The 22707-nt window shown below is 41.6% G+C and overlaps 1 protein-coding gene across 14 annotated transcripts in view; it reads right to left on the reverse strand.

Moving 5' to 3' along the window:
* Positions 1-13579, reverse strand: part of PHF20L1 (PHD finger protein 20 like 1) — a 64859-nt gene extending 51280 nt beyond the window's left edge. For 8 of the 14 annotated variants that reach the window (XM_053929364.2, XM_053929363.2, XM_053929362.2 and 5 more), the window contains exons 1-2: positions 13284-13579; positions 11046-11165 (exon numbers count right to left, since the gene is read on the reverse strand). In XM_053929364.2, coding sequence (XP_053785339.1) covers positions 11046-11128 — 83 coding nt within the window. In that variant the 5' untranslated portion in view covers positions 11129-11165; positions 13284-13579. Of the gene's footprint in view, positions 1-11045; positions 11166-12331; positions 12433-13283 lie in introns of those variants that run through there. The other 6 variants (XM_053929361.2, XM_053929354.2, XM_053929366.2 and 3 more) reach the window with 4 other exon arrangements.
* Positions 13580-22707: the final 9128 nt, after the last annotated feature.

The raw sequence follows: 22707 nt of genomic DNA on the forward strand, positions 1-22707 counted from the left end.
CAAAGAAAATCCTTGGTACACTGAACCACCTAGGTTATCAACCTAGGATATCCTGTGCTTAAGCCAAAGGACAGCATTGTGAACTACTCACTGATAGGTTACAACGCACTAAGCGAGGCCAGACAATACTGAATACACATCATAATTCACTTGGAGATTTAGCTAACAATTTAAATAAATGCCATTTTAATCAAAAAGGCAAAGTATTTTTCAAAATTGCCCCTGATAAATTACTAATTGAAAATATATACTAAGGTCTGTCTGGAAAAACTTCATCCATTGTTAATATAACAAGAACAGTTCGCACAACACCGATGTAACCTGGCAGCCAAGGAGCGTGGACTGGAATGCGCACGTGTAAACAATGACAACTTCACTGTACTGGTCAGTGGGGGCCGTAGACGCTGTTGAATGAGCATGTGTACTGTGTAGCCGTTGCATTCAAAATGACTGAGTAGAACAACAAACCTACATCAAATTTTGTGTTAAGCTGGAACATTCCTCCATGGAAACTATTCAGATGATTCCAAGGTTTTCAAGGATGATGCAATGAGTGCAGTGCAAATAAAAGTGGGGCACAAACACTTCAGAAGACGGTCGAGAATCCGTTGAAACTGATCCACGTGCTGAAAGGCCTGCAGCAAGCAGAACCCCTGAGAATGTTGAACATGCACGGGCTGCAGTCAACAGAGATTGGCGACCAACAGCGCAGAGAACTAGAAGCTGACCTGGGGATTCCAAAAACTACTGTGTCTGAGATTTTGATGCAGGATCTTGGCATGAAACGTGTCGTGGTGAAATTCATTCCACAGCGTCTGCACCCAGAGCAGAAGGAACATCGTGCTGCAGTTGCTAATGACTTGATTCAAACCACCACCAATGAACCACATTTCCTCAAGAAGGTCACAACCGGGGATGAATGGTGGGTCTGAGGCTGTGATCCAGAAACGAAGGCCCAGTCGTCCCAATGGAAGCCGCCTGGTTCTCCACGACTGCAGAGGGTGCAGCAGAGTCACAGCAAGTTCAAGATTATGTTAATTGTGCTTTTTGATTGGGAAGGTGGTGTCCATCATGAGTATGCCCCTTTGGCCAGACAATTAATAAGGAGTACGGCCTCAATGTTCTTCAGCAGCTGAGAGATGCAATACGATGACTCCACCACAGCTATAGGCAACTGGTGACTGGCAGCTTCATCACAGCAATGTGCCCACTCATGCATCACATCTCAGGCAGAGTTTTTTTGTAAAACATCAAATCACCCAGGTGACTCAGCCCCGCTTCAGCCCAGATTTGGCGTCCTGTGACTTCTGGCTTTTCCCAAAACTAAAATCACCTTTGAAAGGGAAGAGATTTCAGATTCAGGAAAATACAATGGGGCAGCTGATGGTGATTCCAACAAAGATTTCGTAGACTGTTTTCAACAGTGGAAGAGATGCTGGAAAAACTGTGTGAGGTCCCAAAGTGCCTGCTTTGAAGGAGACTGAGGCATCATTGTTCTATGTACATTGTTTCTTGTATCTTCTTCAATAAATGCCTTTATTTTTCTTATTACATGACTGGATACTTTCTGGACAGACCTCGTATTTTCAATAAGTAATTCTGTTTATATTAATAAGACAAAAATTTTCTAATTTATGTAAATTTAAAAATTGACACTTTCTCATTCATTTCATTTAACTCAACAAATACTGTCTCTAATTCACTATGGGATAAAGCTACATATACAAATAAGATATTATTCCAATCAACCAAATTCAGGAGGAAAGGGAGAGAAAAAGGGAATAAAATAAGTTAATGCAATTACAATATAAAGTAATAGCTGGCTCACACAACAAAGATCTATTACAGCAGCACACAGAAAGAGCATGGAAGTTAGATGTTCTCCTGGATAAGGGAGTTCTTCAATTTTCAAAGAATGAAATACACTTGAATATGATTTAAATATAATCTAAATGTTTGCAGAATCTTAGGGAGTTAGGATTAACAATTCAAAACAGTTCTGTGGATAACATCTTCATAAGCAAGAAACTAACATGGTGTCATACAAAATGACTAATACATATTAAAAGAACTACAAATAGGTAAGAACTTCCTTACATATGATTGTCATGAGAATTATTTGCCAAATAATAAAAATTAACGTAGAATGTATCCAAAGCAAGCTAATATCCTTATAACCTAGTAACCTTCTCAAAATTTTAGCTTCCTACAAGCACTTTAAATTTACATTATACCTTGTAATTTTCAAAAGTGTTTTTCTCACTCATTCGCTCACTGATTATAACTAAAATGACAATGTCACTTAATAATACTACAGTATTTTTCAATAAAGAATGTTAATCTGTTTACACTTAAGAACACATTGAAAAGAAAAACTGTTTTGATTAATTCAAACTCTGTATTTCAAAATGAAGTATAACTACAATGACTCTAGCTTTCAAGAGCATTCTGATGACAAGAAGTCAAAATCACATCCTCTCCAACACTGAATACTAAGAGTCTGGTCGCATTATCCCTCAGGTCCTCCTTTCAGGTCCACTCATCCCCTAGGACACAGATCCAGTACAAACTTGTGTCCAGCCACCTGGACTGGATCTGGATCTGTCTAGGACACAGATCCAGCCACCACGCTTCCTACCTGTCCACAGCCTTTGCAGGAGATAATGTGTAAGGTCAGAGTTAGCTGTGTATTTTCCTTCTGAACCTGTGGCAGCCACCTTTCAACTTCAGGTTTCATTTCAGATCACTCGGATTTAAACTCCCGTGCCTTTCTACCTCCTCAGCACCTGAATCTCCTGCCAGAGACTCATTCATACCATGAGTTCTGACCAAATCACAACACCTACACCACGGCGTCTATACTCATTACCACCTCCCACAACAAGAATCGGACCACCCAAAATTCCTTTCCTACTCTACCAAGAAATGCCACGAGTATTTTACTCAAAGTTAATGTACTATATATAATCTGTTCAGGCTAACATGACCAAACTCCTTATTATTTAATTTTGTCACAAAACAGGAAACTCTGGCAGGGTGCAGTCCAACCTGTTTCTATTTAATATTTAGCACTTAAAATATTACTTTACTACTATAGTGTCATGTATGTTTATATGCCCATTGATTAAAGCTGTAAGAATTTACACTGACTTCTCTCCCATTAGGTCCTATCTTCTTAGAATAACTAATGTTTATGACAGTATCATTTCTAGAGCCAACATTTATCAAGTGCCTTCCATGTGGCAGAAATCATCATAGGCTCCTAATGTGCGCTGTCTTGCTTAATGCTCCCAGAGCCCCGAGTTAGGGTCTACCAGGGAGGTCACAGAGGGTCTGCAAGGTTAAGGAACTTGGATCCTTAACAGTAACAGTAAAATTTTTACTGTTTTTTCAAGTGAAAACAGGGGGTGGACCCTGAACTTTTAAGGGTTGCCTGTCCTTAAGGGCTGTTTTCGACTAATCTGTATTCTGCATCTTGCAACCGAGGGTTTCCAGCTCTAATGCAGTGTTACAGGTACAGGGGCTCTTACCAAGAGCTACTGAAAACGGATAAAAACGGTAACAAATCATATTATCTGCTTATTTTTTCTTGAAAATTTAATCTTCTGCTTTTGACACAAGTAAAATTCCTATAGTTGGTTTTTGTAGGCGTAGAGAATATAAAAAACCAAATTTTATTATATTGTACAAAATAAACAAGCAAAAGTAGCTTAGCTTTTATGATGTTTGAAAATTGTCATGATATAACTTTAAAAATTAAGATAGGAAATCTAGGATGATTTGTTACAAAACTAAGAAAAACACTTAGTGACTTCAAAAATGAAATTAAACTTGTCAATCTAGTTTGACAAATATGTTTAGTTTTCAACCAATAAGTCACAACTCGTTTATCATAATTTGCTCCAATGGTAACCAGATTTCATGGTATCCCCAAAACTTTTGGGTTTGTTCTTTACCAATTCACCAGAGTTCAATAAACATTGCTGGGCACCTTCTGTGAGTACAAGGGGCGAGGCCTTGCACACCCGTCCCTTCCTGTTGGAAACCCGCCCTTCGGTGCCTCGCAGGCCCGTGATGGACAACACTAGAAACATCCATTTTGTGCCAGAGGGCTGGTCGGGGGGAGGTGAGCGGGAACAGAGTTTTAAGACACACTGAATTTATATAAATATCCACATCCTTTCTTCAATTTTATTGCAACAATCCTCTCAAAGCTGAGTTAATTGTAATTACTGAAATAACACAGTATTTGCATGTCAATTTCTAATTAATAAAAACATTTATGTGTTGACTAATGATCTGTGGGAGGTAGTGGTCAGAATGGTCAATAGTTCTTCAAATATAAAGTCATATAAAAATACTAAAAAGCCAGGACTCATGAAGAAGAGCAAAACTAAGCTGCCTTTTCAATATCATATTAATTTTTAAAACTATACTACTGATATTTAAAACTTAAAACTAGGACAATATGTTCTCCCTCAGTTAAAAAAAATCACTTAAAAACAAAATTAAAAACCTTTAAGCAGTGATACATAACAATGTATTTACTCAGCAAAACTAGAATTACAAAACATTCTTTTTATAAGGAAGCATTTTTCTTCTCTTGTCATTTTTTTAAAGATTTTATTTATTTTTAGAGAGAGGTGAAGGGAGGGAAAAAGAGAGGAAGGGAAACATAGATCTCTTGCCTCTCCACACACCCCCACCCGTAGGACTGAACCTGCCCCCCAGGCATGTGCCCTGACAGGGGACAAGGTCCAACTGAGCCACACCAGTCAGGGCACAAAACATTCTTTTTAGTAGAAATGACTTCCATGACAGATAAATTATTTCCCAACTAGTGGTTTTAAACAACGCCCCACCACAAAATAAAGCATTATATAATGTGACAAGTGTTAAATCTCACAATTCATAATATTCAGCAGGAGTGATGTAACGAATAGGGAGCAGGATGCCTGTTGATACGTGATGGTTGAGCTTCAACCAAAAGTCAGATAAATAGCCCTGGCTGGTGTGGCTCAGTGGATTGAGCCCTGCCTGCAAATTAAAGGATCCCCTGTTCGATTCCTGGTCCGGGCACATTCCTGGGTTGCAGGCCAGGTCCCCAGTAGGGGCTGCACGATAGGCAACCACACACTGATGTATGTCTCCCTCCTTTTCTCCCTCCCTTCCTCAAATAATAAATAAATAAAATCTTTAAAAAATATTTATTTTCAAAAAAAACTTTTAAAAAGTCAGATAAATAAATAAAACTGTCGTATTTGTTGGTCCAGCCTGTGCCATTATATGAACACGCAAAGCCCACACACACAAAGCCTGAGGTTCCTGGACTTTACAACATCGTGCATTTAGGAAGGAGGCTAGGAAATCACCAGTTTGAAGGCTGGACACGAAGCTAAGCTTGGGAGGAAGACTCTAGGGTAGGCAAACCTGCTGTAACTCCATGGAACAAAAGTGACGTGGGCACACTGGACTCTCAGGGGCCTTTCAAACACCGACACACGCCTATCACTAGGGTGAGTCAGGAATTAGGATGCCCTGTGAACACGGAGCCCATCTGTTCCTGGAGCTGAGCCTCAAAGCATTGGGGCATCAATACATGAAGCAAAGGGGTGTGGTAAGAGATCATGAGACTTGGAGCCAAAAGACCTGGCTGCAGGACTTGACCCCTCTGGCTAGCTGAACTGGAACTGAACGGTTAACATCGCAGGACGTCAAATCCGTCATTTCTAAACTGGTAAAGATCCTCCCTTACCTGACAGGCTTCTTGTAGAATTCAAGTGACTTAATGAATATAGTCTAGAAATCCGAAATCCTCGTAGAGATCATCTTTCCTAAAGGTCAATCCACGATTAACTAAAACCGTGGACAGTGTTTTGTCTTCAGCAGCAAGGACCTGAACCACAACAACTACCCAGCCAGGGAGGGCTGGGACTTGCAGAAAGTGGAAGAAAAAAACTGAAGCACGTCAAAGTATAAGCAGGTCAACAGATCCAATTTGTGAAAAAAGAGCAAAAAAGTATTTCTGGATCATGCATCACTTTGCAATGCATTTACATCTTGTTTCCTCTAACATAAAGAATTAAAAACGGATTATAAATCCTGGATATTTCCGTCACTGTTCACCTCAAAAACCTTATCTCCAGGTTGGTAATTCTGTGCAGTATAGACTAGTGGTTCTCACGTGCAGCCCGCAGACCTGTCAGAAACACAGGTGATGCGCTCGCTCAGACCCACCCAAGCAGAAGCTGGGCGTTAGGCCCAGCAACCCAATTTGTCTAACAAACCCTCCAGGAGAGTCTGATGCAGACTCAAGTTTAAGAGTCACTCTGCCAGACTTCACCTCAATCACTTAAAAACTTGAGGATCAATGAATTTTGTAAGATAACCAATTTGTTAGTAAATTGGTACCACACAGAAAGTGAGGGAGCTAAAGTATCGTATTGGACAAAAATACTTTTAAAAATCAATAGTTATGATTCTAAGTAACTTCAAAATTAAACAATTAATGGAAAAGCATTTCAATGATAGGGCAGGTTGGATAAAGGGTAATAACCTGCCCAACACCACTAAACTCCAAACAGTTCAAACCTCTGTATTTTTGTTCCAAAATACGTTCATTCACCTTTCGCCACTTCTTTCAACTTAGCTGTCTTCTAGTGACCAGCAGTTGTGAACAAACTATGCGTAACTTCTGCCTCAAGTCTGTGATATACACTATGTAAGATTTAAAAATCTGTCATCACTGAATAGGTGGAAAGTAGATTAAACAATTTAAGTTTCTAATTTAAGGGAACTGAAAGATCACCTAGTAAGTCACACACCTTCACTTTTAAGGACATTAGAGCAGAAAAGTAACTCTCCCAAGTCACACAGTTAGTTCGCAGCAGAACAGCACTTACGAGTCCCGTCTGAAACTCTCTGCAGTTAGCATCCTTAACGGGAGTCCATGGACAAGCCTTCCAGGAATCATTTTCATGTATAAAGGTGACTACACAGGCTTCTGAGTCTATAGCTGAAATTGGGTTTTCAAAGATAATGACTCAAATTTCTACAAATTTCAAACTCACCTAATTTAAATATGATTTGTTTTTAAATTTGATTTGCATACTATTTTCAAGAGCATTCTTCTCCAAGTATAGATAATACAACTTATCTCTGCTAATGTCTTCTTTCGAATAGCTAAATCCAATTAGAAAAAAGCAACCCTTTTTATTCAGGAAACATGTACTCTTATTTAAATTAGAAGGTATTTGTACTTTCTACAATCTAAATTTCCTCAACTTTCCCACTCTATTAAAATTCTGTTCACGAATATTTTAAAAACTCGCATTTGCAAATGTTCCATACAGTTCAAAAACCTCCAAATGTGTGGAAACAGCATTTGCCAATTCAAATTTATACTGTTCTATCAAACTCTGATACTTGGAGACATCTCCACATTTTTTTAATCTTTCATCTTCCTTTCCTTTAGATCTAGAAGAGAAATATTCCCAAAAAGTCAGAAGAGCACAACTTACCTGATGTTTTAAACTGACTCTATATCTCAAATTTCTTTTACAAGTAACACCAGAGCATATTACCTGATTTGTTTTCATAATTAAATCACATGCTACAGAGTAACTATTTTAATTTCAATCAAAAGACAGAAGTTAAATCAGTAGTCAAAACCAGTTTGATTTTACCACTTTTCTTACTGAGCAATATTTAGAATGATTAGATACTTTAATATTTGCAAGAGTGCTTTGTAAACTATAAAATTCTAGAGAAACAAAGATTTTATCACCTCCAAAAAGGATTACAGTTTGTTGCAATGACGTAATTTTCCTTTTACATTCCAGGCCATTCTCATGTCCACACTAAAGCTACATTTAAAAACACACAAACTTAAGTCTTCACATCCCCAAAGATCTGTTTTTCAGCTTTCCATCTCCACTTGCATTTACCTCAGTGCTTTATAATTATGAATTACTGTGTAGAATTGGAAGCAACTGTAAACATTATTGTATCTGATCCTTAAAATAATCCTGTAAGTAAATGCCAGGAACACTGCTTCCATTTTACTGACAAGCCCACGAAGTCCAGGACTCCCGGACATTTACAAGACCGGAAAGCGACAGTCTGAATTGGAACCTGCCTCTGTGGTCTTTAGAATCCACTCCAGAGTGTCTCCAACATAACTGCAGCTCTGCCCCTTCCTTTCCCCAAACACGGTCCCGTGTCAACAACCTGTATGCACGTCCATCCTCATGATGCTACCACATTCCAGAGGGTGTAACACGGACATGTCAAGGTTCGGATGCACAGAACTTATGGTGGAAAATATGACGGCAATAAGAGAAAATGGCTGATTGTGTTAGCTGTAACATTCGTATAGTAAAGGTCTTTTAAAGGACTTGTAAATTGAAAGACTATTAAGAAAGAAATAAAATGCTTTAAGTAAAATTACAAAATTTTAAAAATCGAAGCAGCCCACACTACTCAGTAGGAATTAGGTTTAATCAGTATGGAAAAAATCCAAGCACCAGAAACCACGGGCTGGAACGGAAGATGCGTGGCTTCTTGCAGCGGCTTCCCAGGACTGGCACTCATCAGCACCAGGAAAGAGTCAAACCATCAACGAGTTTTCCGACGTCGCTGTAAGACTGCTTTAAAAGTAAGTAATGAATCACTACTTAAAAATGTAGAGTGTATTTTCAAGGCTCAAATTATCTTTATGAACTTTAAAGAATGTGGAACATAATTCACTCAAACAGTAACAATGTACTTTTCCTAAGAAAAATACATTGAGTCTTCCTATTAAACCAAATCTACCCCAAATGTAAAAGCGGGAGCTTAACCTTCAGTGTATTTCTATCCACTAAACTGAGAGTTCATCCTTTTACTTATAGGGCCCATAATAAAATTACTGTCCTTTTGTATACAGGAAAAACTTGTTACACATAGGACAAATGTGCCTTTTAGGTGCTCACCTACTACAACTTTCCCTCTGCATTTCTCTTTAAAAGGCAATGCCCCAACGTGTGAAAGGCTATTTCCCTAACGACAGACACAGCACTCATCCTCAATGTCCTGAGTGCAGGGACAGCAAGTAATATTCGCATTCCTGCCCCTCCCTCCCTAATTTCTGCAATAATTCAAGAGACAGGTGTGTCAGATAGGGACTCAATGGCTTTCCAACTGCATGAATGAAGGTGGAAGGCTACGCATTCAATGTGGGTGCGACGGAAGAGACTGTGAAAGAAAGTAGGGGGAGAGGAGCAGGAAAAGGAGGGCACTGTGTTCAGTGTACTTGCGGGGATGAACTACGTTGCCCTCACAAGAATATCAAAGTTTCTCAGCACTCAAGCTTCTATACCTTTACCTGACATTAAAGTAAAAAGATGTAAAATTTACATGAAATACAGAAAGGCTCTTAAAAAATGGGACAACATGAACCATGCTTATCTCACTTAGAAAGAAAATCTGTTAAGTCTCACTGCACGACTTGTGCCCCATACAAAACTCAGTGCATCTCAGCAATTAGTTACTGTCCTACAACAAAGCACTTCAATACTAAATTATAGGGTCACCCAAGTCTAACTGGTTCTTGAGACTACTGACATTAATAAGCAAGCTCACAATATTTCTCTCGATTACCTAGGGCATGCACATATAACACACTCAATTCCTCTTTAATTGAGGCGGCTCTCAATCAGGAGCATCCCCCAACAAACACCTGGCAATGTCTGGAGGTGATTTTTACGACCAGGAGGGAGGCTGCTGCCTGGTTCCCAGGTGCTTCCCAAGCCCCTCCTGGGAACTACTGTGTACACTCTCCACCTGAGTAACAGTTACGTCCCCTACCAAGAAGGAACCACTGGGATGGAGCTCGAAAGAATGGGGCCAAACAGTTGTGCCTTCCCACTACAAACTGCAGTTTCAAACTGTCCCAAAGCAGAGGCCCAGAAAGAAGCCATGAGCCTGGGGGTCAGGGACCTATGGAGAGTTCCAGTGCCAGATGCTAAGAGACAAAAACTCCTGGCTGGTCCAAAGTCAAATATCATGACAGAACAAGATTTCTCTACCTGCCACTGACAGCCCAGGAAGTCGACTAAACACAAATCAATGAAAGGCAAATCTACAAAATGCCCACTGTGTTTTGAAGGGAGTTACAGTGACAGAAAATGTCAGAAAGCCCGGCAGACAGTCCTCCAGTTGCTAAACAATCGGGCATCAAGAGGAGCTGAGGCAGCACCACTCTCGGGAGAGAAGCCCCCCAATGCCCCTCTCAGGGTGCAGGGCTGAGGAGGGCAACAAGAGGCAGTGTTTCAGAGAACAGAGCTAGGGGCCAGCTAGGTGGAATGAGCAGAGAGGACCCTTGTTATCCCACTGTGGTCCTGTGACATCTGTGTGTTATGTCCCCTTCTCTCCTTTCCAGGGGGTAATTTTACCCCAGGCAACTGATTTTTCCTACCACTATGAGGGGTGTGGGGGTATCTGAACTCACCACTTATCACAGATGGCCTGGACAGGAGAAGAAATAGAAGGAGGTCTGAGGGGACTGCCCATTTTGTAGAGAGACAGTGATGACTTGCCTGTAGGCCGCTGGTCTCCGGGGCAGGAGGAGGCCAAGTGGTTTCTAATTTTCAGTGAACTAGTGAATAATGACTATGCTACCCATCAACATACCCTCTGTTTTGAAAGTTTTATCCAAAACTTGGGAAGCTGGTTATCTGGACTAATTCCCCTCCCTCCTGCCACAATACAGCTCGTGTTAAGTACACAAGGATACGGATACTCTATATCTCATTTCCTAGTTAATTATTTGCAGTTCTCAAACACCTAACATGATGGTGACTAAAATGACTCTGACTAGTAACAGTGTCTAAATGCTAAACCTACAACATCTGTTGTAGAGTAGGAAAACTAAAAGCAATGCATATGCATATTCAAAATGTGAACACATTAATGTTCCTGCCACTGTCAGAACAGCCATGAACCAGCATATATATGTAAGACTACAAATAATGTGCTTTAGGTCAAGAGCTCCTTATTTTCCATACCATTTTTGCAAGTAGTCCAGTGCCTCCAAACGAGCACCAATCTCAAAAGTGATTCCGGGACGATTTGGGGGCTTTTTACTCATCTTGAGATTCTATTCTTCAGTATTGTCTTTTCACTACCTCAAGAGGAAAAAAAAAAAGTTAGATTCTGATGCATAAAATGCAGAACAAATTAAACAAAATTTTAAAAACATTACCAGAGAAGTTAAATAACTGCCAAATTTTTAAGAAATTTCAATGATGATAATCAATATCTCCAGCTGAAATACTGTGCAATTTACAGGCAATCTTGATAATGAATTAAGACAAAGGACATTAAAAAGATTAACTACTTAAAAACAATAAATAGATGGGCCTTAAAACTAGCTAATGGCTACAATGCTTTAAATTTTAACTTGGAAAATACCCCAAAAAACTCTCCACAAAAACAACTGAAAATGCTTTTCCGTCTTTGAAATATCAAGGATGGTCAAGTACCCTGGAATATAAGTACTGAAATTCTTAAGAGAATAAATTAGCCAAATTTTTCAGTGAACATTTACTGAGTGTCTTTTAACACAAAAGAGTTTGGGTAAGACACTGAAGCACACGTGGAGACAGGAGAGGCAACAGACACAGTCCTCTGCCAGCGAAGATTTTAATAACTCCTTTTGCGATTAGGACTTTTCATTACTTATCATTTTCCACCTTAGTAGCACAGGACTCAGTAATTTTAATCTAGCATACAGTTGCAAAGGAAATTTCTTTCTTACACTTCACATTCAATAAGCCACAATGATGGGGATTTTTTTTTTTTAATCTGAGAATTCATTTCTACAATACCTCGGGGTAGACGGTGCCTCTGTCAACTTCAATATTGACAGTAACAGTGGCTGCAACGTTCCAACAAAAAAACTAGAAAGCACGTCTCTTCCTCTCGGGAGCACCATGTGGAGTATTTATTATCCTTTGGGCCACGTGGGCCACCCGCACACTTGAGGTAGCCTCCTTTTCCCTACGAATCTAGTGCCTGGGTGATATGAATGCATGCATTTTAAGCTTTATCAAAATATAACAGGTAATCAGGAGTGCAAAGGGATCCCGAAAACCTTTGATATTTCCCATTACTAAAATGACAACGCTCCCTTCCAGTTTAACAAGAAGAACACACACGTTTAATTTGTTTTTAATGGTCTGGTCAAAATTCAAAAGGGACAAAACCTAACAAAAACCTAAAGACCAACTGTCCTTTACTCTTTGAAAAAAACCTGACAGGTAAGGAGGAGAAAAATAACACCAATACTTGCCATAAAAATATGAAAGTCAAACTTAAGTACTCCTGGTTGAGGGAAACGATCCTTCTGCCCAGGCAGCAAGCAAAGCTTCGTGCACTGAAGTTAGCAGGAAGCTGGGCCAGAAGGTTATTTGGTGTAAAAGGAACAAAAATATGAATATTTTTAATAGCAGTCTGGTCAGTTTGCAACATATAAGACAGTCACTTAAATGTTTGGGTAGAAATCTAATCAACCTTTCTGCTGTTCATCACAGCAAGAACTTACTAAGGGGTTCATTAACGTTTTCTAGACTCAAACTTAAAATCCCTAAGAATTAACACAGTTAAGGCTTATCATTCCCCGGTGATACTTCGGTGTGAGTAAACAGAAAAGGCTAGATTTCCTTTTTCTTGGGTGGAGAGGGGTGGATGAGGAGGGATTTGAATTAAGAAAAAGTAAAACAGTGTGGGTAGCGGGGTACATGGAGCAAAAAGAGAAAAGGGGACAGAGAGAACGGAGAGGAGTAAAATCAGGAAGAAAAGCGAAAAATAGCGGGAGGAAAGGATGGTTGAAGTTGAGAGAGATGACAACTGAGTGGGAAGAGAAAATGAGCAAGAAGATGCTACCCTGGGAAAGTGAAGGCCTGGTCAGAGAATGGCCGCGGAGCCAAAAAAAAAAAAAAAAAAAGGAAGGTGGGGAGCTACGCGGGGCGGCAGGAGGGTGGCAGGAGACAGGCAGGAAAGGCTCAGACGGGGCTGGCGAGGAGCAGGAGACGCCTCCAGGTTTGACAGCCGTCCGGCCCTCAGCAGGGGGGAAGGAAGGGAGGGGTGAGGGAGCCAAGGCGCCCAGACAATAGGGGCGGCGAGTTCTGGGGAGGGACGCGGGAGGGGCGCGGGCCGGAGAGAGACACCAGCGTCGGGGAGTCCCGGGCGGGCGGCCAGGTGGGGCCGGGCGGCCGCCAAGCCCAGCTGCCACCGCCTCTTACCGACTCGGCCTCCTGTCCGCACAGCAATCGGGCCGTCCGGGGCCGAGCCGGGGCACGAGCGGGGCGGCTAGCCCGGGCCTCCGCCACCGCTTCCAACTCCGCCTCCGCCCAGGCAGCGCCGGGGAGGGAGCAGGAGCGGATCAAACTGGGACCTCTGAGACGGGTCGGGCCACGGGTCGGGCGGGAGGGAGCAGGTCCGGACCCTCAAGCCCGCTCGGCGTCCGCTGCCATCGCCGCCGCTGCCACCGCCGGCCAGCCCAGACGCGACGCCGGTCCCCGGCGACGTCAGCCACCCGCGACGCGCCGGAAGCGGGCCTGGGAGCGCCCGTGACTCGCGAGGGTTGGGCCCGGGCCACGCAGCCGATTGGAGGAACGCCCTGGGAGGCGGGGTTTGCGGCGGTTGGCTGACAGCTAGAGGGCGGGGCCGTAGTTAGCGATTGAAGGGAGGAGAGCTTGGGGGAGCCCTTTGGCAGTAGTGAAGTGTTTGACCTTTGATAGATCTGGACGAAGCCTGTTGAATATTATTAGTGACTTGACAGAAACTAGGTTCTCACAACTTTTCAACCCCAGCACCTTCAACAAACTTATGTAAATGCGCTACATGCTTTCTTAGATGTCCACCCCTTTCCACATTAAAAATAGAGCAAATGGTTACTGTTATAAAGTCAATAAACCTCCGCTGAATGAATACCTTGTGGCAAGCACTGTGCTGTAAGTACATCACATGACAACCACAATCACACAATTGTCTAGGAGATCCTTACAATACAAAAGACAGAATATTACTAAGATGTGTGTGTGACTTCCCCAATACTACACAGCTAATGATAGCAGAACTACTTTTATCGATACCTACCATGGCCCAAACTGTGCACTAGGCACAAAAGAAAGTGTCCCCACTGTAGAGGAAACCAACAAATGAACACATTCAAAGCAGTGTTGGAATGAAGGGTCCTTTTTTTCTCTCTTCCCAGTGTACTACTCAAACTCTCAAGCTTTCTAAATGCAACATTGCATACAAATAACACTTCTATTTATCGTGCTTTGCAGTGTGGAGTTAAAATAGCAAAGCATCTCTCGTTAAGCTTTAATTATAGTGAATTTTGGAAAGTTAAACAACCGTATTCACATTCTTTTATTCAACAGACATTCAGTCATCACTATGTTACCAATAGCTACTGAGCTGGACTGAGCATGGCAATATATAGAAAAGACACATAAGACAGTCTCTAGTGGACATTTGTCCTCGTGTATTTTGGTTGCCCAGCATCTGAACTCCCTTTCCATGTTTGGGAAATTTCGCATCATAGTAACACCATGTATTTCCAGAATCTTCTGGAAACACAACAGGATTATACTTTCCACCCTCAGAATTATGTCTACCCATTTAATGAGCCCAGAACCAACTGCTAATCTACACCTGATATATAGAATAAGGAAAAAAATAAATATGTGTTGTTTTAAGTTGTTTTAAGCTATTGAGATTTGGGTGGTTGTATGTTACACAACATAAGCTAAGCCAACTAACAGATACACCCACCCTATGAGTCTTGAAGGCAGAGTCAACCTCACACTAAATAAAAGTGTTAGCAACTCCCATTTCCAGTCTCCATTGCAGCTAAAGGGCTGTTTTTAGCCAGGCTAATTACTCTCTAACTGAGGACTGTGTATAAGATGCTGCCAGTGATGTTCAAAGTAAGGAAAGGTTTCTCCCGCAGCTTGGGAGTACAGTGATCAATATCTGACTTTCAACCTAGAGTTAACTAACCGAACCTTGGCAGTGTCCCTACTGACCCACAAGTCAGGAAGTGAGAAAAAATAACTATCTGTTGTTATGCATCACTGAAAAGTTAAAGTTGTTTGTAATTTAAATAAAATATGTACATAAAGTGTACATAGATTCTATCTACTAGCCACAGTTTTTTGAGAATCCACCAAACTACCCTGAAAAACAGATTCTTTCATTTAAATTGGAACTTAACAAGGAACCTCTGCAACAATTCAACTTGAAAAAAAATGGAAATCATTATTTAAATGATTCCTGGCTTGAGTGCTCTGTATAGGTGAGTGTTCTCCATGGAGTTAATGCCATCCCCTCAGAGGACACTTTGAGAATAGGGATGTGTGTATTTTTAGTTGTCACATGATTGGGGGAAGGCACAGCTGCAAGTTAGTAATGAGGGACCAGGGCTGCTAGACGTGCTGAAATGCATAATGCAGTCCTATATCTTTAAGAATCACCCCAGGCCATATGCAACTTCTGAATGCCCCTCTGGACATTCATGTAGAAAAACCTGTTTATAATGGAGAAATAGGTAGAAAAACCTGTTAATAATGGTCTGAGCCCAGAGCTCAGTTTTACACGTAAAAACAAAGTATCTTTGCAAGATTTTAATATACACTTAGTTTTCCAGGAAAAGGTTCTTTGGAATATGAGGGAAGATTGTCCTTTTTATGAACATTACCAAGAGTTTATTCCATTTTTAAAAATCATGTCACCAATGGCACAGCTACTCACAGCATTTGAGGCACTAACAGAAGGTGCCTGTATGCTCTGCATTTGTAGCTGTTCCATTCAGGGTAAACCTCAATTTAGAATCAAGCACTTGGCCACTTTATTATGTCTCTGAATCATGACCGGACACTTATGAATTGAAATATGTTATTTTTATTATGAATTATTTCCATAAAGTTTGTTCATATATTACGTTGTCATTTTATTAATTTTGAAAAAGGTATACATGCACAGATTAATTATATCATGTATGAATTTAATTGCAGAAAAGTGCAGAGGGTGTTCCATAATATTAACTCCAAAGTGGGGACATTAAGTCTGATGAAACTGGTTAGCTCACGTAGACTATCATTGCCTCTTTAGATCATGCAGAGTTGAAGGTCAGGATCAGGGTCAGGTTACAAGATACAGAAAAGTCTAGAGATGATGCCCCAACCATGCAGTGAAGCTGTGCATTGCTATGGCCCCTCCCCTCTCTCCCACCCGCACACCCCCATCCAGATGGTTAATGTTATCCATCAGTCACTCCGTCTCCGAATATAGAAAGAAAGAACTTACAGCTGTGTTTGAACAGAACCAAACAAGCAGTTTGGGCAAATTATCTTGAAACAACAGTCCTTAGGCAGAAATCACTGAACTAAAGTCCTCCAACATTAAAATATGAAAATGGACCCATAATGTCTCCTGGAATATTTAACAATAGTATATACTTACTTTAAGGGAGGAAAAAGCCACTACTAAATACCAGATATCCCCTGCTTACATATAAAACACAAGAAAGCTATTTTTTTGTATGTTGCTTTAATATTTATAATTACCACCAATGAAGTAAATCAAAGCAATTCAAAGTTTTGGTTTTATTTTAAATAAACTAGTTTAGTAAAAATTTAAACTGCTGTAATAGACAACTTTGGCACATTGCTCAATTCCAGGTGATTAAAGTCTTTGGAAATGGCAACAACATCACTTCCTTCACCTTCGGAAGACCTTACTTGTCTCTCTGTCACCGTATCCCTTTATCAACTGACCAGAAGTGATCATTGTTCCAGAATTAGCCTCCAGCAGTTCGACCTCTAGGCCATGTATGGACTGACTGGGAAACGCTGTCCCTCACGTCTGTCCACATCGCGTCCTGCTCACACACTCTATTTCCCACTGATTTCTGGATTTGCATCCTGCATTCCTAGAATGAATAAATTCTAAGGATGATGGGACGGTCTAGACGCCTTTGTTTTATTTATTTATTTTTTTTACTGGAAGTTCATATGCTGTTCAGAAGCTATTGGGTTTCTGAGATTTTTAAGAATTTTAGAGTTGGCAGTAATGATTTTAATATACCAGTCTCTGCTAACAAAAGTCATTATACACACACACACACACACACACACACATGGCTCAGTAAAAGCTTGTAAATGTAGTAAGAGTCCTGAATGACAAAAAAACTTCTTTTTTTGTGCAGATTGCCCTGAAGCAACGGAGTGACCATAAAGTGTCTCATCCAAGCCTGGACACTTTTAAGGGTGGAAGGCAGTGTTATTAATGATTACACCAGAACAACAGGTGGATTCCTGGGCGGCTCCAGGCAAACTGAGACATACAACCATGCTGCCTAACCCAGGATGAAATATTAAAGAGAAATCAGGTAAAGATTTCCTAAGTGGGAAGGCATTGAATATGGAATCAACTCTCGACTCCTCAGTGGATTTTCCCCTTTGCATACCAAGACCAAGCATGGGCTCTTCCAGGTATTCTGGTGATACTTTGCATCTCCTCTAATTCTCATGGTTGACGGTTATGTCATCCATGAACTCTATCAGTGTTTCTCATGTGTCCATCCACCAATCATCTGTATTAGACCTTAAGGGGCTGTTTGTTAAAATGCAAGTTCCTGGGCCCTAACCTGTATCTTGGGTTTGGAGACTGGAAATCTGCATTTTAAAAGCATTCCTAAATGATTATTATGTGCAGGAAAGTTTCAAAACATCTGCTAGGAGTCTTCTAGTTGCATGTGATTGGAATTCAGGGCAAACAGAGTTAAGCATGAGTGGAATTTATTTACAGAAGGAAGATGGGAAAGGGGAGGAGCCTGACTTCTGGGGCAGGGCTCAAATTATAACACCTTTCACTCTGCTTCCTATGGTCTGGCTTGATTCTTGGGGTCCTCATCTGGGCCCACAACAGCTTTAGACTTGTCATGACACAACCTGATAAAATAAAAACAAGTCCTAAAAGTCATTCTTTCATTGGCCTAAATTAAGTCAGGTGCCAATCTCTGAGCCAAGCCTGGTGGCCATGGCAGCAACTTATACTAATTCACCCTGGACCTGAGTCCAACCTCCAATCAGGCAAGTAGGAGTCAAGACTGGCCCTCATGGGCTGACACATGGGAATGAGTGGGTCCTTTGAAGAAAATTGGGGTGCTGTTATTTGAAAGAAAGAGAATGGAAGCTGGACAACAAAAACAAGATTCTTTCCAACTGATTGTCACCAACTGTCACTCCAAGTCACAATGCACAGCCATCCAACAAAGCTGAGAATACTCTTCCTGGTTTGCAAAGCTAGAAAGGCAAACCAAATGAGAGACAAATCTAGGGAGAGACTGACTTAACATTTACATTCCTGATTCCTTAGGTGCTCGCTTTTAGAGGCAGTGCCTACAATGCAGAAACACAAATTGCAGGGATTGTTAAACCTGGGGGAAGAGAGAATAGGCAACAGAACTTAACAGGTGCACAAATTAACAGTGACCAAATAGTCAACACTTTTCACCTTTTATAGTGATCATGGTTTTCCTTGAGAATGAAGCTAGCTGCATTCAGTGGCATCCTCAAAGGTGGCAGACAGCGTGCCTGCATGCATTCTTCCTTCATTTGCTTGTTGATTCATTCAACAAACTTACAATGAGGTTCTACCTAATGCTAGAAAATGGGTGGTGCAGAAAGAACAGAGAGAAAAATCAAACTAGGTATCCAGTTCTAAGGTGACTTGCCATGATGGGGAGGTAGGTACAGAAACAACCAAGTACACTAGAAAACTAGGTGTTAGTCAGCGTGAAATAGAGATCGCGCCCTGCAGGAGTGTGCTCATTCTGACTCAGCAAGTCAAGGAAGACCACACAAAGGAAGTGGCATTTGAAATGCCTTTTGAAGGCTGAGTACACTTCAAATAAGAGTTCTATGCAGACTCCCACATTATTATTGCCCTATAGTTCCTTATAGTTGTGATTCAAGCTCTGACAAATAAAAAACATCATCCTACTTCCATTTCTTTCCCACAAGCATTTATTGAACATCTGCCAGGTACAGTGCTTAGGTCTAAGGAGCATAACAACGAATACACTCAATTCCTGATCATAAGGCATTTTAGCAGTGTAGTCAAGGAGACCAACATACCAAGGGGGGATTTTGGTACAGTATAAGTATCAAAAATCAAAAGTATAAGTAGCATGCATGGTGATCGGGGTTGGAATATGTGCTCTAACTGATCTCTTGCAATTTGTCGAAGTGTCTGTCCTCTTGATCAGTGCCAGAAAACAATACCAGCCTCTCCAAAGTAAGTGCCAGACATTCAGATGAAACAATTGCCCCTGTGGGGGAGGGAAGAGGGTTGGCCGGAGGCAGAGGCTGTGGTAGCACTGGTGTTGCCACAGCCCTTGGTTTTGCCATAGTAGAAAACATGGAGGCAACACCACTTTGTAGTTTGGGACTGGATTGCTTCCTCTTTTGTATTTTTGCAAAACATTCAACAAAGCCAGTTTCACCAGGCTAAGGGTAAATGCCCTTTGATTTTTACCTTTCCTTCCTTCCTTCCTTTCTTTCTTTCTTTCTTTCTTTCTTTCTTTCTTTCGAACAATAGGTATCATGAAGATCACAGGAGACTGTAGATTTGAAACAAATCAAGAGATTAACTTGTTTCTTGCTACTGTTTTCAAACAGCAGCTTAACATAAGAAAGCGTATTAGGGCCAGCGATCTGGAATAGGACCAGGAGTTGTAAGTTAGACCTGACGCTGTTACCGGAGTGGTCGGGGTAGAGACACTTCCCTGATGCTCCTGTCCTCACAGGTAAATGGAAATTTTAAACCCACTTCACAGAGTTGTTTTGAGGATTAAATTAAATAGAACAAGTCTCACATGTTGGGCACATTACAATTGATATGCAAATACAAGTTTGTTCCCAACATTCCATTCCCACCCTCCACGGGGGTCCATGTATCTAGCCATTTTCATCTCTGAGGGTCATCCCGGTTTCTCTCTTTCCTGATTCCATGAAGACACACATTTTCTGGGGACTTACTTTGTGGCAAGCCCTGGATTTGCTCCTGAAGATTACAGAGATGAATGAGGCACTGTTCTTGTCACCAAGAATGTAACTTCTATTAAGACTTTATTACAGAGTTCTCCCTAGATAATCAGTCTCTCTCAATCCTCCTCCTCCCCACCCTTCATTTCTCAGTCTGTCTCTCTCCTTCTCTCTCTCCCTCTCCTTCTCTCGCTCTCTTTAAAAAAAATATTCCCATTGCAATTCAAATATGAACCCTGAGCAAACAGTTAGGACATATCTGGGACATTTTTGAGAGACAGGAATTCTTCCAGTTGCAAGGAATACTGTATAAATCCTTAAAAGACACATTAGCAACAACAGAAAAAAAGCTTGAGATCATCAATGATAACAAAATCAAATCTAAAGGCCAATAATAAAAGTGCTGCAATGAATCTGTGGAAATTGCGGATTCTAAAAATCCAACAGAAACCTTTAGAGACTTTATTCTTCTCTCACCATCTGAATGTGACAGACTCCAGTACCATCACAAGGAAGCTCAAGTGGGCCAGTTTCAATAAATCCTTATCGATCCTGGCTTACCATTTCTCTGATTTCTTTGTCTTTTCTTAGTATACCACTTAAAATTAAAATACTGTTTTCTCCAAATATTTATATATGTTTATCCCTACCCTCACGTTACCCACAGGCAATGTAACCCTCAGTGCCATTCTGATCTTCCAATCTGGTCACAACTCATATTGCCAACATAATGTACTTGTCATAAAACCAAACAGTTTGAAAATTGCTCCAAGGCCATGCCCATGAGTTACTCGTATGACACATGACAAATACCCAAGAAGTGGGTAGTCAAGCTACCAGAGAGAGACATATGTTTCCAAAAAATGTAGGTATGAGTATTGGCACAGATAGCTGATTGGAATCAAATAGACAAAAAGCTGTTAATAGCCAGAGACACGCTTGGTAGCAAAGAAATTATGACAATTCGAGGCTTCAAAGGACCTCTCCACTTCCCAATGTCTAGGAACAGAAGGTAGACCAAGAGGTGTGGGCTTAGGCAGAGTAGCAGGCCTTGAAGAATTCAGAAGGAGTTTCCCCTCCTCTTCTGGATGGCAGTAGCCACAGCCGGAAGGATAAGGATGAGAAATAAAAGAGTGGGAGGAACAGGAGGAGGATGAGAAGGAGGAGAGCTATGAATTACAAGGAGGAGCATCCCAGGCTCCCAGAACAGCTGTAGAGCAGGATGGCTATCTGGTAAACCTAGGCAGCTGCGACGAGACGCAGTCTTGAATAAATGTGTTCTAATGATGGCACTGAAGCAGCAGAGACACACTGACCAAGTGGCCCGGAATAGTAGATGGCTCAGAAGGTCACCTTTATTAGGACTAATGTTATTAGTTATCTATTGTTGTATAGAAGGCTCCCCCAAAACTTGGTGTCTTGAAACACCATTTATGGTCACGCAGTGTCAGTGGGTCAGGAATCTGGGCAACACTAAAGGGCTCCTCTGCTTCTCGGTGTTTCACCGGCTGCAATCCGAGTGTTAGCTGGGGCTCAGCTGGAGGCGGATCCCCTTCCAGGCTCACTCCCGTGGTGCTCGGCTACAACGCGGAGGGCTTCAGTTCCTCACAGCCATTCGGGACAACCATTAAATCTTTGCCGTGTGGGCTTCTCCGGCCATCAGACTGTGCAAACCAAGAAGGTAACAGAGGTCCCAGCAACACAGAAGGTGCAGCGTTTTGTAGCCTAACCATGTTACCAGGTTACAACCCAGCACTTTTGTCTCATTCTGTATGTTAAGGAGAAGTCAGTGTCAGCCCACCCTCAAGGGGGCGGGGTTTACAGGAGAATCCTTGAGGGTAAGCTTTGGAAGCTGCCTACCACAGGCTAGGCAGGCTCTCCCAACAGCTCGCCCTGTCTGGGGTGGGTTCTAGAGAAGATCCTGCCTGTGGCATCATCTTAGGGGAAAAGGGAACCCCTAGAAAAAATGGGATTAACTTTTCCGCCAGCCTGACCAACGGGGACCTCTGAAGCTGGTTTACAGGAAAAAAAAATAAGAAACACATCTTGCCCTTCCGAGCTGAGGACTCACTTATTTCTCATTTTTTGCTCTCATTTCATTCTCCAAGCCATCCTTTGAAATACATGAGTACATCGTTACACTTGTCACTGAGAAAATTGCAGCTCAAACGGGCCAGGTCGCAAATCAGTGCACTAGTACGGCGGAGTTTGCATCTCTGTCTGTGTAACTCCAAAACACACCGTTTCCGTGACTCTGTACGCCTCAGTGTTGCTTGAACGTGTATTCCCTTGATCACTTACAACAGCAGAGATCTGTAGGCACCGAGATCAAGTTCTCTGAGCTCTACTAAAATGTAAACATAAGATGTAAACTGCCACCCACAGGCAGTTTCCTGTAGAGCCCAGTCTTGGGTGGATCGTGTAGCTCCAGGGCAGACATCTCTCAGGTCAAGCTCCTGGTACTCAATAGCATTGTGAATTGAACAGCATCCGTGAATTATCTCTGATTTGAACAAAGCACTGCTCTGCACTATCTATACTGAAAATGGCCAGAAGATGATCAGCGGGAAGCGGGGCTTCTCTGAGTTTCTCTCATGCTCTCGCAGCT

This window comes from Desmodus rotundus, chromosome 8, assembly GCF_022682495.2.
Source record: "Desmodus rotundus isolate HL8 chromosome 8, HLdesRot8A.1, whole genome shotgun sequence".
NCBI lineage: Eukaryota > Metazoa > Chordata > Mammalia > Chiroptera > Phyllostomidae > Desmodus > Desmodus rotundus.